This window comes from Macaca fascicularis, chromosome 15 (assembly GCF_037993035.2).
Source record: "Macaca fascicularis isolate 582-1 chromosome 15, T2T-MFA8v1.1".
NCBI classification, from domain to species: domain Eukaryota; kingdom Metazoa; phylum Chordata; class Mammalia; order Primates; family Cercopithecidae; genus Macaca; species Macaca fascicularis.
Genome location: NC_088389.1, coordinates 47,325,614 through 47,341,262, shown reverse-complemented (window position 1 = coordinate 47,341,262; position 15,649 = coordinate 47,325,614). Strand labels below are relative to the sequence as shown.

The following is a 15,649-nucleotide window of genomic DNA, read 5'->3' as shown; positions in this document are numbered from 1 at the left end:
CTATAAATAATTATAAACTATTATATATTGTTTATATATAATATAAAACTATAAATCTTAGTTAGATTATACTCTTTCTTAGTTGAAATTTTGGAAATTTTTACTAGAATTAAAATTAAATTTTATCTTTGTGTGCTAGCACAAAATACATTTATTGACTAACTTTCCAACATTTATGTCCCAGTTCAGTTTACATGCATGAGCCACAGATGTTCTTTCTTATATTGAAAATAATTCACCTTTTTTAAAGAAAAAAATCTCTTTCACTGAAATTTTAAATTTATTAGAAAATCATAGTTATTTCCTAAATCTATATGTCATTTGCAGTGTACATTTAAAAATGTATTTCTAATTCCCATTGTTACTTAAATAAGTAGTTTTATTGGAAAAATGTTATCTTTAAAAATCCTCATCGTCATTTTGTTCCAATTGAAGAAAATGTAATCTAAAAATTTTTACATTTTAATATTTTATAGAGGTTTTCTTTTCTCTGATATATAATTAAAAATAAAAATTGGCATTTATAAAGACATAGTCTCTTCCATTAACATATAAAATTCATATATTTATGTTCAATCCTTTCTGCTCTTAAATGAGTATTATCTACTTGATCCAATAGTTTAATAGTGATATATCAAAATTTTCACAATAATTGTGTTTCTAAGAATATTTTCTTGCAATTCTGACTCCTGCTTTTTGCACCAAGAAATATTAAACTAAAATTGAATTTACTGCTGATAACTGGTAAGTTTGATCTTCATTTTTTTGTTATATCTTTTGAAAAAGTCTCTGTTTGCCTTTATTCATCAAAGTAGTTCAGAAGTTGTCAACCATTTTATATTCTACCTCTACTTGCTTGTGAGATTTTTAAAAGCATGCTATCACTCATGGTTTTCTAATTATTAGGTTGGTGCAAAAGTAATTGTGGTTTTTCCATTAAAAGTAATGGCAAGAACCACAATTACTTTTGCCCCAACCTAATATAAGCAGTCATTCAATGATGTGTGCCTCTTTGCATGATGACATGGAATTTTATTTGTCCAACAAATATTTATTGATCTCCTTCTGGGCTCCAAGTACTACACTAGGCATTTAGGACATATTAATGAACATAATAAACAACTTATATATAACTTTAGAAGGTGTTAAATGTCAGGGAAAAAGAAAAAAGGAATGCTCGGGTAAGGAAGACCGGGAATACCAAAGGAAGAGGAGAAAGTTGTAACTTTAAAAATAAGGTATTCAGGGTAGACCTAATTAAGTTAGCATAATTGTACTGAATCTTCCACACTTGTTCTTTGAAGCTTTATCTGAAATTATAAACCATATTTGTATTGTTCAATTACATTTTATTTGCATATGCTCAATTTTTGGAATATTATTCTTAGCTTTTACATTTGATTTCATAATCATATATAAGTAGATACTTGGAGAAGTTTACTATGTTACTTATCATTGATACTCATTCATTTCAAATGAAATCTTTCTTTTTCTTAAATTCTTAATTTAAATTCACTTCTTGTGTATTCATCTCTTCTTTACTCATCTCTCATTCAGGTAGAGTAGGTATTTTTCACATATAAAAAAAATTCTGTCTTTGTACATATGTGTTTTTGACTGGGTATTTCAGTCTGTGTTAACATAAGTGTTAGCTTTTGCGTTAGTTCTCCTCAAACACTATGGACTCCGACCAATTATTTTCTGGCCATGTTGTAATGAAGAGGAAGCAGAAAGCAATCCTGACTTTTGTTCCTTTGTAAGGAACATTTTCCTCTCTCCAGATTGTAGAAAGATTATTTCTTTAATTGTTGAGATTCAAAATATTTGTAAAATTCATTTGGGGATAGATTTATTTTGTTTTCTTTCATGTAATATAAAGAATATAAACATAATAGGTAATACGCCCTAAACATTATGCCCTCTTCATCTTAAAAATGTTTTCTTATACCGTATCTTTGATTATTTTCTATTTTTTATGTCTCTGGTTCTCTTGCTGAGAAACAGTATTATTTGACTTTGAATTTCTTACTTGCTCTACTTTATCAGTTATTTCACACATTATTTTCATCTGTTTAGCCTTTCTTGCATTCAATTAGGTCCTTTCTTTCTGCATTCAATTGAATATTTAGTTCAAATTTGTTTATTTCTTGCAGTGCCATTTGTTTTCTATTTTCAATGAAGATTGTAAGTGTTGGTTTTATTTTTTGTGGTTTCTATTTTCTGTAGTTACTTCCATGTTCAAATTATCCTACTTTTCAGTCTATAGTTCATCTTGATTTGTTTTTTTCTTGTGAACAACTCTGCTATAGAGGGCATGCTTTAGTGCATGGCAATGAAAACAAAGCAAACCAAAAGTCATTCATTAATGTGTTCTTCTATTTAGAATAAAAAATTTCCCAGGTATTTACTTCTTCTGCATAATGTGGAATATGGAATTTTTTTCATATGTCCCATATTGATTTTTGCACACTTTATGCTGTCTGCATGCAAAAAAAAATGTGTTTATACAACCCAGGGGTGGAACTAAAATAAGCAACTCTCCTCAGGTCCTTTACCTACTGAGAAGTCTTGAAAGCCCCATTATACTCCCTTCTCCCTCACACCCACCAAGAATTATAAATCCCATTGTTATCTTCATATAAGAATATATTTGCATCTCATCACATTCATATGCACAGTCTTTTATTCTATGCATGCTCCATTAGCTCATATTGGCAAGTTAGGAAAGCAGGAGTGTGGGAATAAGTATTTAAAAAGACACCATTGTGGCATATACACACACACACACACACACACTCACAATTTCCTCCTCTCTGAATCCTTCACATACTGAATAAAGGACATCTGCTACTATTATGTTTAATTTATTTAATTATCTTTAATTTCCTCTTATTATTAACCCCAAATACCTTAATTTGAAATTAACCAGGTTTTTCCTATGCAGTCTGTCCTATTTTCTATCAGGCTTAAGCAAATACTAATCTGCAAAATTCCAAGTAGTCCAATTAGTGTTTCTTCAGCCCCTTCACTCATAATACAACATGTAGATGAACATAACAGCTTCATATTCAAACAGATATTACCTTGGCTTTCTCAGATAGAAACACGCATAGCCATGGGACAGGATTCTGTGCCTCAAAGTAAGGGCTGAGTAAGGACCCACATGCCCTCCTCTAAGCTGCCAGGGAGGTGGCGCTGTTCTGTTTCAGAGGACAAAGCACACAGAGGTCCAGACTATGGTCCTCAAGCCCTGCCCATTAGCCCCAAGATCGTAGAAAAATCTTCCAAGCTGGAAACTGATTGACAATGATCCTGACTTTTAGTAGGTGTGTTTTTTAATCTGTATCCCTTATTTCTCTACCTGTGTTGTTATTTGAATATGGAGTTGGGAGAAGACATATCAGAGATTCCCAAACTAACACATTTTAAATTTGACATTTTTTCCCCTAGACTAACATTAATTGTATTTCACAACAAAACGAGAGAGTATTTCATCTCATGGGACAGTACACTAGATTTCATGAAATCTCATATTATTTGCAGTAAAAAGTTTCTTTCATAAACGCTTTTCAAGAACAGACAATTTACTATGATGATGTCTTGAAAACACAGAATTTAGGCTTTGCCACAAATTTGCTTTAACATGTTATGATTCATCAAGTTTTGTTCTCCATATACTATTTTAGAGAGTACTGCTTGGCAGTAAAGGAGCTCTTCTGTGCAAAAGAATGGCTGGCAATGGAAGAGAAGACCCACAGAGGACTCTACAGATCTGAGATGCATTTGCTGTCGGTGCCAGAATGCAGCAAGCTTCCCAGCATGCACTGGGACCCTACAGCCTGTGCCAGACTGCCACATTTAGGTAACAAAGAGTTCTCCCAAGACTTTGTAGGTTAAGAGAAATTTACTATTTTGAAGAAACTAAGGTGTGAAAGCTTCTAACATTTCTAGGCATTTCTAATTTTTTTTTTTTTTAGTTCTGCCTTCCTTAGATACCTACTAGTGGAATCCTAATGCTATCCTAATTGCACAGATTAGGATAAAGATTTATTTCATTTGCTCTAAAATAAACGAAACAGCACTTTTAATTACTGCTTGACATTTTAGATTCTTTCATAGGGAATCTTATGAGAGCTTGTAACATTTTCTGGAATGTGCAGAAAAATGGCTAAGAAGCATCTCATATTTTGTCAGAAGAGTGGAATAAAGGAATAAAGTCCTTTTTCTTAGCCAAGAAAGCATGCTAAAATAAGACACATGTTTGAAAATGCTGATCTCACAAAACAAAACTGAATTGCTTCATGTTGCTTTAATGAACTCTGTTTGTAAGGAACTATGTTGTTATCCCTAACAGCTGGTATAATTTCAAAGACCCAATTCTTTCACATTCGAATGCAAAGAATGTTTTCCAGTTGTATATTAAAAAGCTGAAAGAGAGCTTGCATTTCCTAGCACTCTCTCACAGAATATGTGAGATATCTGGATACTCACTTAAAACAAATTTTTATCCTTTCCCCTTCAGATTATAACAAAGAAAACCCAAAAAGTAAGTAATTGTGTTTGTGCCCTTGAAACCTTATGTGTATGTAATTGGATTCATGCATGTGTGTTTACACTCATATTTCCTGATGCCCAGAACAGAATGTACAGCCCCTCTCAAAGGCTTCTCACCATACTCATCCAGTGTAGAACATGAGAGAAAGTCATGGAAGGTCTCAGTTTGTAACTTTTAATTAGACCGTAGAGAGTACCATATTTAGCGAATCATACAAATACTATCTCCCACCTCCAGGTCATTAGCCTGTTTTATTTCTTATACGTCTGTAAAGCAAGCCAAATTTAAAAAGTCACCTTTTTATTTTATATTCTTGATTTGGTATAATCTAACTATGTATAGATGAAACCCAACATTTATTGCTTCCTTGAGCCAATTCGTGATCTTCATTTGTGACAACAGATCCCTCTTTTGAAAGTTAGGTATTTTTTTAAGACAGCTGATTTCCAGTATAAAGTTTATAGGATCAAATCAAATGGCTCTAAAAAGGTCATCACAAAAATCTCTAGGAAATAATTCAAGAAGGTAGCTTGAAAAGGGATGTCCTACAAAATAACTTGTATCAGATAGTGCTTTAACCTGTCAGAATGCAGAAATCCTCAGGATGAAATTAGAAAAGCTTTTCATGTCAATTAACTTCCTCTGGTCTCAGTGTTCTAAGGCTTAAATCGCACTTACTTCCTATAATACATATTTCAGCCCTAATCCCCTCTGCACTTGGCTAGGTGCCAGGACTTGATTTTTACCAGCTTGCTTAACGGACCAACACTTAATGTATTAAAAGAAAGAATGCTACTGGTCCTAGTTGAATCACTCAGAGTTATTAAACAAGAAGAGTTATGGAAACCTTAAAAATCTCTTATTCTGGTAGCCTGTCAAATTGTTATTCCCAAATTGAAGGAATAAAAAAAAATTCAATTCTTTGTTATATGAGCAGCCAAAGTTTACTTTGATTGGACTTTGAATTGATTACTCTGCTCTTTGTTATCCATCAATTGTTTACTCAGTCATCCATTCAAACATTCATGGAGGGTTTACTGTGTGGAAGGACCAGACCATTCATCTTAAATTAGACAGGAACAATACACAAAAATCATCCACATTTTTGCCTTTCACACTAATTATAAAGGAATTTTGAGCAGCGCAAACTAGCTACAATAATAAATTTTCTAGTCTCTAAAAAAAAAAAAGCTTTATGAAATCTTTGATACATATAAGAAAATGAGCTCCTAATGTCATGAACTGACCATTTAAATGGAAAATAGGGTAGGGAATGTCTGAAAGTATGCTCCCTGAGTTAAAGGCAATTATTATTAAAAGAGTTGGCTTTAGCAGGTTAATAGTGAAGCAAAGAAAACATCCTTATTAGGCAGTGTCCCATATTTTATAGGAGCGTGTAAAGACCTCAAATATTTTCCAAAGAGTGTCTTGATTTCTGAGTAAACTCTAAAGAATATCACCAGCTCATTTGGAGGGGTCACAAAAGAGCTGTTAATCATTTGTTTATCTTTGTATTATTTTCTTCTTCCTTGAGCACAGGGACTAGAATTTCAGTAGTTTTCCTTTTTTATAATTTCTTTGGCTGAAGTGAAACATCTTTTTGAGCAAGCAATGCCTTTGTGCTAGTTACATTATTTGTCTGCTAAGCAAGGATTACACTATTCCTCTCTTCCGTGAGACTTCACATACTTTACTACAGAAACACTCAGCAGTGAATCTGTCTTCTATTTCAGAGCTTCTGTGGAAAAAAGGATAATCTGTCTTAATCATTGAAATAATGATTTGCTATTCTCTTGAATTCTTTTTCCTCCCATCTTTGCTCTTTCTATACATATACATGGAGAATGAAGGAAACAATGAATGTACCCAAATCCAAACTGATTAGTGTGATACATACATTATCTCTCCTAATACTCCCAATAGTTCTACAAAATTAAGTACTATGAATGTCCTCCATTTTACATACAACACAACCTGAGAAAGAGAGATTAAGCAATGTGTCCAATTTTATCCATCTAGTAAGGTGATAAGCCAGAATTTGAACTCAAATCAATCTGATTCTGGCTCTGTCTTCAGAGCCAGAATGTTATACCTCATGCCTTTCTGTTATTACTAACATTTTTTAAAAAATTCTAAGACCTCATGTGTAATAAAGCTTAACTGATTGTTTAACTGGTTCATTCTTGAATAAATACCACTACCTTTTTACATTTGTTTTAATTGATTATTCTTAAGAAGGTCCAATTGATAAAAATTGTATTGTTCACAATTTTAAATCACCCAGGCCACGTGATGATTTGACTTTTTGTTAACGTTTAAATGAATACATGCTTTGTGTCCCAGACCGTTTTTCCATAATGATCAGCCACCATTTTGCCCACAAATGAAATCATAAAATGTCAGTGTCTCTGTGTGTGCGTTCGTGTGCATGTGTGTGTGTGTAAAACTCATGCATTATTTCATAATTGAAATGTAGTTTGGGTAATTTTGTGGTAATATTAAAGTTACACATTCATAGAAAATTGGAGTTTAAAGTAACTTTAACAGGTATTTTATCCAAACTCTCCCACAATGAAAGAATCTTTTCTAGAGCTTCTCTGACAGAAACATTCCCTTTTCCCTCCTGAATTTTTTTCTTAATTCCTTTGTAGAATACATTATTTGAACAATTTAGCTATGTAGAACTAAATTCTGGTTCTCTAGAACTTTCAACAACTGATCTTCACTCTGTTTCTTTGATTTATTTATATTCTATATGACAGTCCTTGAAATATTTGGAGACAGGCACTCAATCTCTCTGTAGTCTTCTCTTATTCACATTAAATATCTCCAATTTTCAAATTTTTCTTTTGCAACTGACTTCCAAAATCTTCACCTCCATGTTTACTCTTTACTGGCTGCACACAAGCCTGAGAATATCCAGAATAGAACACAATGCACAGAGCATGATCTGATCAGAATTTCAATGCAACCGTATTTTCTGTGACAAGGCCTTGTTCTTTCATGAGTATAAACTCATGCTAGCTGGCTAATAATCTCATGACATTAATAGCCCTTCTATACACATATGAGTTTACTGATTTCATTGATTTTCTAATATATTTTCTACTAGACCAATCTAATTCATAATTATTTTTATTACATTCTTCTAGCATTTATAATAATTTGTAATTTATATGTTCTGTGTTCTATGTACTATGTTCTATGAGGCATGGTGATCCAAGACACTTTTCTTCTTATATGAAACCTTTTATCAATGTAAAATGTCACTCTCATCTTGTTTTAGTGCTTTTAGCTTTAAATTTCTAGTATTAATAATGGTAATTTTTTCCTTGTATTTACATTAACCTAGAACCTCTTTGTTCCTCTTTTATTTTTCTTTTCTTATAAACAACATATACCTGGGTTTACTCCAGTCTGATAGCTATTTTCTATTAATAGGAGGATTTAGCCTGTTCATATTTTATATAACAACTGATATACTCTATTTTATCCCTACTATCTTAACTGTACATTTTCTAGTCACTTTATGTTTTTGCTTCTTCTTTTTCCTTTTCTTTACTTGTTACTGGTTATATTTTCTCCACTGCTAAGTGAAAGTCAGACCACAATTCTTTCTACACATTGCAGTGCTCTATTTATTCCTTATTTCTGCCCACCCCATGGGACTTTCAGAACCTCCAATGAGATCCTCAGAATGCTCAGATCTTCTTCTTTACCTCCCCTAGTACTCTTAGGTTTCTCTTTGCAGAGTGATTCTCAATATTGAGTCTCATCTAGTGAAGTAGCCAAGACTCCACCCATCGCAGCCCATTTAGATTTATATTGAAGTCACTTTCTGATTCAATTGTTATTAAGAGTCACCTCATGTATTTCCTCAGAAGGGAAAGTGTCTTGGGAGACAGAATCCCTGAAGCCTTGTATATTATCGAATTGTTTTCTTTTATTTGGGTAGTTGAAAGGTGTATTAGCTGGGAATGGAACTCCTGAGTGACATTTCTCTGGGTGGTTTATAGATGTGATTTCACTCTTTTCTAGCTTCTAGTGTTGGAAGCAGGAAGTCCGGTGTGAATTTTGTTTATTGTTTTCCTGTAAGTAATTTATTCTTTCTAGGTAGAAACTTTTAGCTTTTTCTCTTTATCCGTGATATCTGTATGATGAAAATCCTGTTTAATGATGTGCTATTGAACATCTCTTTCCAACTCCATGATCAGGGCTTCACGTTGGGAGCTTGACATAAGCTATGAGGGGAATCTTTATCCCATGGAAATCAGGATGGCAGACAGATCTTTCTAATGCAAAAAGTTGATTATGCTATTCCACCTCTTAAAACACTCCTATGAGACCCTCCATTTGCTGCATGGCATAGTTCAAATTACTTAAATCGGTATACAAGGACTTTTCTCACTAAACCTGGTATCTGCAGCCTTACCTGTAGATACTCCCCAACTCCAACAATGAAACTTCTAGGTGCACTTTTAGCAAGGTATCACATCTGCTTAGTTCAGATCTTGGTATATGCTATTCCTTCTTTGTAGAATACTGTCTCTCTACCCTGACTCCATTCTACTCCCTTAATTCCCCCATCCCACACACACCGTTGTTTTTTTTTTGTTGTTGTTGTTTGTTTGTTTGTTTGTTTTTGAGACGGAGTCTCGCTCTGTCGCCCAGGCTGGAGTGCAGTGGCGCGATCTCGGCTCACTGCAAGCTCCGCCTCCCGGGTTCACGCCATTCTCCCACCTCAGCCTCCCGAGTAGCTGGGTCTACAGGTGCCCGCCACTATGCCTGGCTAATTTTTTGTATTTTAATAGAGACGAGGTTTCACCGTGTTGGCCAGGATGGTCTCAATCTCCTGACCTCGTGATCCGCCCGCCTTAACCTCCCAAAGTGCTGGGATTACAGGCGTGAGAAATCGCGCCCGGCCCTCACCTTTTTCTTAGTCTGTTCAGGTTGCTATAACAAAATGCCACAGACTGGGTGGCTTATACCACAGAAATTTATTTCTCACAGTTCTGGAGTCCAGGAAGTCCAAGATCAAGGCGCCAGCAGATTTGATATCTGGTGAGGACCCATTCCTCATAGACATAGGTGTCTTCTCCCTGTGTTCTCATGTGGCAGAAGGGGCCAGGGAGCTTTCTTGGACCTCTTTTGTAAGGGCATTAATCCTATTCATCAGGACTCTATTCTTATTCATTTCAACATATGAATTTGGGGGAAAGACACAAAGTCTCAGATCATCATAACCTTCAATTGGTTACTGGCTACTCACCATTTATATTTAACTTACAGTTATTCACTCTAGAAAACCTCCCCAGTATGTCTAAACCTGAGTTAGTGCCAGCCCTGAACATTCATAAGCATCATGTTCTTACTACTCTTATAATGCTTCTTATATTTTGTTTTATTTCTCCATTTACTCACTTGTGTCTCATGACAAGCAAAGGCTTGTCATGTTCACCACAGTTTTCTGGATACCTAACAGTCAATATTGATTTAGCGAATGCATTTACACATGGATGAATGAGTGCATAAACTCCTGTAGTGTTCAGAGGAAGAATAAAGAGAGAAAATTGGTGAGAGAAGAGAAAAGATAAAAAGGAAAAAGAATGAAGATTCAAAGTGATCATTTAGATCCAAAGAACTCATTAATGTAGTTCAAGGGAAGATCAGATCAAATCAGAAGCAGTCATCAAGGAGTAACAAAACAAAACTATCTTGAAGGAAAGAAACATTTAAATCTATAAAGCAAAAATATTGTTCCAACTATGTCATTTCTTGCATTAAAAAAAAAAAACTCACTAAATCATCATAGATTTTTCTTTTTAAAATGACATTAAATTCTACTTTCTGATTCTTCTTAGAAAAATTAACCTTATATTTACCAATGAAATTACACTACCAATTTTATCAATTACATTATATTCCCTCATGCGTTATATACGGTGTGAGCGGCTCTGTAAACTCCAAACACAAAAATAGTTGTTTCTCCCTATCTTTTAATAATTGTTCCAACTTTATTATTAGCAGAAAGCAAAGCTCTTCAATTTAAGCCCCCCACCCACCCACCCATCTTAGATCAAGAAAACTTGGGATGACTCATTCCAAAGAGAATCAGACTAGCTTTCAAGTCGGTCAGAGAGGAACCTAGTCAGTCTGTACAGTCCACCACTCCTGTGGTGCTGGATGAGGCATGCTGTCACTGGTCTTGCACAGATGTTTTACTGCTGTGCTGATGTTCTTCCAGTTCCAGGTGCCTGTCTGAGTCACAGTGGTGACCATCACTTGCTTAGCCATTGGTACTGAAGGCATTATCACTGGGTCTACTTCCAGACTAAGTCATACATGGGGAGTCTCTTGTAACCTCCAATTTTGCAAGTGTCCTATTTCAAATGGCTTTAGGCATCTACTGCCATAAAGGTTTTATTTTGACTTTGTAATATGTTATATTAATATATCCCCTTATATTAAATCATTATTCTCTGACTATAATGTAGTCAGTTGCTAACATTTCATTTAGGATCTTCTAAACCTAGGTTGTATAATCTATGTATGCACTCTTCTGTGCTAACATTGCCAGGTTGTGCTATTAGTATTATAATAATTTCTAAAATAATTTGACAGACTTTTCTCTTACTGGAACATATTATAAATATGGAAATTTTATCTCTTTCAAGACTAAAAGAATGTCTTTTATAATGTGATGACTTAAAAATCTAGCTTCCTGCCTATGGCAATATTTATATTTTCTAATGCTTCAAATTTGGTGATTAATATGTTCCTATCATTTTCTTTAAGGTGTGAAATATATAATTACATATTATTTTAATTAACTTTGAATCTGTTATAACTTTTTTATCATTTCTAATTTTCTATGTTTGTACCCTTTCTATCTTTTTAATTAAAATTCCATTGATTAGACTACTATATGAATATTTATAAAACCAACTATTGATCTTTTAATTTTATCATTTGCGTTATGTGTATTCTAACTTATTAATTTCTGCTTGTGTATGGCTGTTACTTTATTACCTATTATCTTTTGTTTTCTGTAGTTATTGTTTCTTACCCAAAGTCTTGGGTTAAATGTTCAGTTCCTTCACTTTCATTCTTTTTATCGAGTGAAAGGAGATAACACTATGACTTTATCTTTGAGCACAACTTTGGCTAAATAAAATACACACTCTTAAGAGGCTTGTGTCTAATCTGTAACTATGGTTACTCTCTATTTTTTGATAAAAAGATCATTGATTTTTTTCTTTTTTAAAAATGTCCCATTGGATTTTATTTAATCTATTATTAATTGCACTTTGGCCATTAAGTAGATATGCATAATTTCTGCTTTTAAAATTTATTGAGATTAATCCACAAATATTTGAAAAGAAGGTTTATTCCCTATTTTGGGGTACAAAGGTCATTCTTAGCTATTAAAACATTGTTGTTGATTATTTTAAAATACTCTGTATCCCCGTTTTTGTCTTTACTCAATCTATTAAAAGGATTTAAAATGTGATTAATAAGGTTCTTTTAATACATATACAATGGACTTTGTACTCTACAAATAGTGGTATGAGTATGGCATCTTTTGTTTTCCAAAAGTAATGCTGATTTTACTTATATATATATATCACATTGGACTTTTAAATTGAAGTTTGACAGGAGTTCAGTTTTTACATGAACTTTTTCTCATTTGTGTCCTAATATTTTCATTTTTCATCTTCTTTCATGATTTTTTCTTCTGTTTGTAAACTGACAGTAAATGTGTATAAAAGTTCAGCTCTAGACAATCCTGATGTCAAGTGTAATTACATGAAAATATTTTATTTGATAATTTCCATGATTTATGTCAGGTCATAGATAACATGATTCAGTATAAATGGCACCAGACCAAGATCTGCATTTAGCTCAGGGAAAAAAAAAACAAAAACCTATTTCCTCTCTCTGACTCTCATCTTTAAAATTCTATTATTCTACAAGCTGGATTTACTTACAATTAGACCTTACTGAACTTTATAGATATATAACCAGGGAGAACCTGATACATAAATATATTCTTAACATGAAATTTATTTTACTGATTGCTTAAATACAAAAAAAAAAAGTTGCTTCTTAAAGGTTTGAAAATGAATAATTATTGTTTACTTACAGCATTCCCACCAATGACGTCCTCAAAGCCAAGTGTGGACATTCCAAATTTGCCTTCCTCCTCCTCTTCTTCCTTCTCTGTCTCACCTACATACTCCATGACTGTAATAATCTCCATCATGTCCAGCTTTGCAATATTTGCGCTTCTTACCATCACTACTCTCTATTGCTGCCGAAGAAGAAAACAATGGAAAAATAAGAAAAGGTGAGATTCTAGTTTCAGCTAACCACGTGTAGTAATATTTTAAAACCTCATGTTTAATATGGAGTTGGTATGACGCGAGGAATATATATGACACTGCAACTCTCTAAATATATCCGTAGCCCTGCTTTAAAATTAAGCACCCCCATCACGATCTTTACAAATGTCAATGACTTTTTGGCATAGGATCAAATCAAATGCCCTAGGGTTACTGTTTCACAAAAGGTAAAATCTAAACAAGAATTTGGAGGAAAATGGCTATTCCTGCTCCTTGTCTTCTCTCTCAGGCCAATTGCCATTGCTGGCTTGGAGAGCTAAACATTTCTGAGAAAATGTGCCTTTTGACTCTAGACCACAAACAGAATATTTTATTGCTCTCAAACCGAAGGATCTTTGGCTGCCTAAGTATAATTTGTTTTCTTTACTCTTAAATGCCATATTTCTTAGAATCTAAGTCTAAGTACAAAGATCGTACCTACCTCTGAGCTCATTCCTGATCTTGCCTGTCTTGCCTGCAGAGAATCAGCAGCAGTAACCCTCACCACACTGCCTTCTGAGCTCTTACTAGATAGACTTCATCCCAACCCCATGTACCAGAGGATGCCGCTCCTTCTGAACCCCAAATTGCTCAGCCTGGAGTATCCAAGAAATAACATTGAATATGTGAGAGACATTGGAGAGGGAGCGTTTGGAAGGGTGTTTCAAGCAAGGTAAAGTTATGTTTGGAAAAACAGTCTCCATTGAAATATGTTATGTCTGAAAAGCTACCAAACTATTAGCTTGGTATATATATAATATTAGCTTTATATATATATATATATATTATATATACTGTGTATATATTTTTTTATATATATATATAATATTAGCCATTGGTACTCAGGGCATAATCACTGGGTCTACACTCAGACTAAGAAGTCATAGATGGGCGTCTCTTGTAACCTCCAATTTTGCAAGTGTCCTATTTCAAATGGCTTTAGGCATCTACTGCCATAAAGGTTTTATTTTGACTTTGTAATATGTTATATTAATATATCCCCTTATATTAAATCATTATAATTATATTAAATCATCATAATATATGTAATATATATTATATATATACACACACGTATATATCAAGCTAATGATATAGTACATATATGTATAATGTGTGTGTATACACACACATATACACATACACACATACATATATACACACACAGTGTAATATACAGTATTATATAGTATTCATATACTATATAAAAAGTTTTTATCAAATTAGTTAATTCTGGCCAGGTGTGGTGGCTCATGCCTGTAATCCCAGCACTTTGGGAGGCTGAGGCGGGAGGATCACCTTAGTCAAGAGTTCAAGACCAGCCTGGCCAACATGGCAAAACCCTGTCTCTACTAAAAATACAAAATTTAGCCAGGCATGGTGGTGAACACCTGTAATCCCAGCTACTCGGGAGCCTGAGGCAGAAGAATTGCTTGAACCCGGAAGGCAGAGGTTGCAGTGAGTCAAGATTGTGCCACTGCACTCCAGCATGGGTGACAGAGCAAGACTCTGTCCCCCGCAAAAAAAAAAAAAAAGACTAGTTAATTATTTACATCATTACATCATTAACCTTATTTGTATTACATAATACACTTCAAATCTTAATTTCTCCTCTTTGCTGGAAAATAGTAGTATATATGGAGATAATATATTTTTTTGCATTTAAAGTAAGTAATTTATGGGAGATGTAAATGTATCTTCACTTCTACAGTTTTCAAATAAGAAATTAGTAATACAGTTCAATAATATTTCCTTTTCAGGAAAGAATTTATCATATATTTTTAATCATAATTTCTTACATTGTTTTAAATAATAACTCCTTACATTATAATATAATGTGTAGATATTAAGTAGATGTTCATGAAATGACAAACAGAAAAGGAATAAAAAGGCAAAAATTTATAAAACAATGAGCTCAAGAAAGGAGTATGTATTAGGGCCAATATTAGCCTATTTATCACCTTTGCGTGAACTGGAATAAAATACCCTCTCTGCTGCATGGATGTGGCTCTACAGACACACAGCTGAGCCAGAGAATATGAATTTGGTTTTAATCTTCAACTGTCACTTTGGCCTGGTGCTCTTGGGGAAGACACAACTTAATCTCCACTCATGGTGGCCCTGGCATAGAGGTTACATACATAATGAAAATCTCACACAAATATGTATTGGAAACCAAAATTTGCAAGGCACCACTTTAGGCTCAATGGAGGGTACAAAGATGCACTTTAGGCTCAATGGAGGGTACAAAGATGAGTAAGCCATGGTTCCTACATCATGGAATTTAGATTCTGGACAAAGATTAAAAGGTTAAGATATAGCTGGGCACAGTGGCTCACACCTGTAATCCCAGCACTTTGGGAGGCCAAGGTGGGCGGATCACGAGGTCAGGAGATCGAGACTATCCTGGCTAACATGGAGAAACCCCATCTCTACTGAAAATACAAAAAATTAGCTGGGCATGGTGGCAGGCGCCTGTAGTCTCAGCTATTCGGGAGGCTGAGGCAGGAGAATGGCGTGAACCCAGGATGTGGAGCTTTCAGTGAGCCAAGATTGCGCCACTGCACTCCAGCCTGGGGGACAGAGCGAGACTCCATCTCAAAAAAAAAAAAAAAAAAAAAAAAAGGTTAGGATGGCAATGATAATCCCATTGGGGGTGTATACTTTAGAATTCCTATAATTTGTAAATAATGCATCTTTCAAACTTCATTGT

The 15,649-nt window shown here is 34.1% G+C and overlaps 1 protein-coding gene across 3 annotated transcripts in view; it reads left to right on the top strand.

Annotated features, from left to right (window-relative positions):
- MUSK (muscle associated receptor tyrosine kinase) overlaps positions 1–15,649 on the top strand; it is a 131,046-nt gene that overhangs the window by 106,764 nt on the left and 8,633 nt on the right. For 2 of the 3 annotated variants that reach the window (XM_065530235.2, XM_074016827.1), the window contains 3 exons: positions 3,687–3,862; positions 12,701–12,902; positions 13,418–13,609. In XM_065530235.2, coding sequence (XP_065386307.1) covers positions 3,687–3,862; positions 12,701–12,902; positions 13,418–13,609 — 570 coding nt within the window. Of the gene's footprint in view, positions 1–3,686; positions 3,863–4,522; positions 4,547–12,700; positions 12,903–13,417; positions 13,610–15,649 lie in introns of all 3 variants that reach the window. The other variant, XM_005581093.5, reaches the window with a different exon arrangement.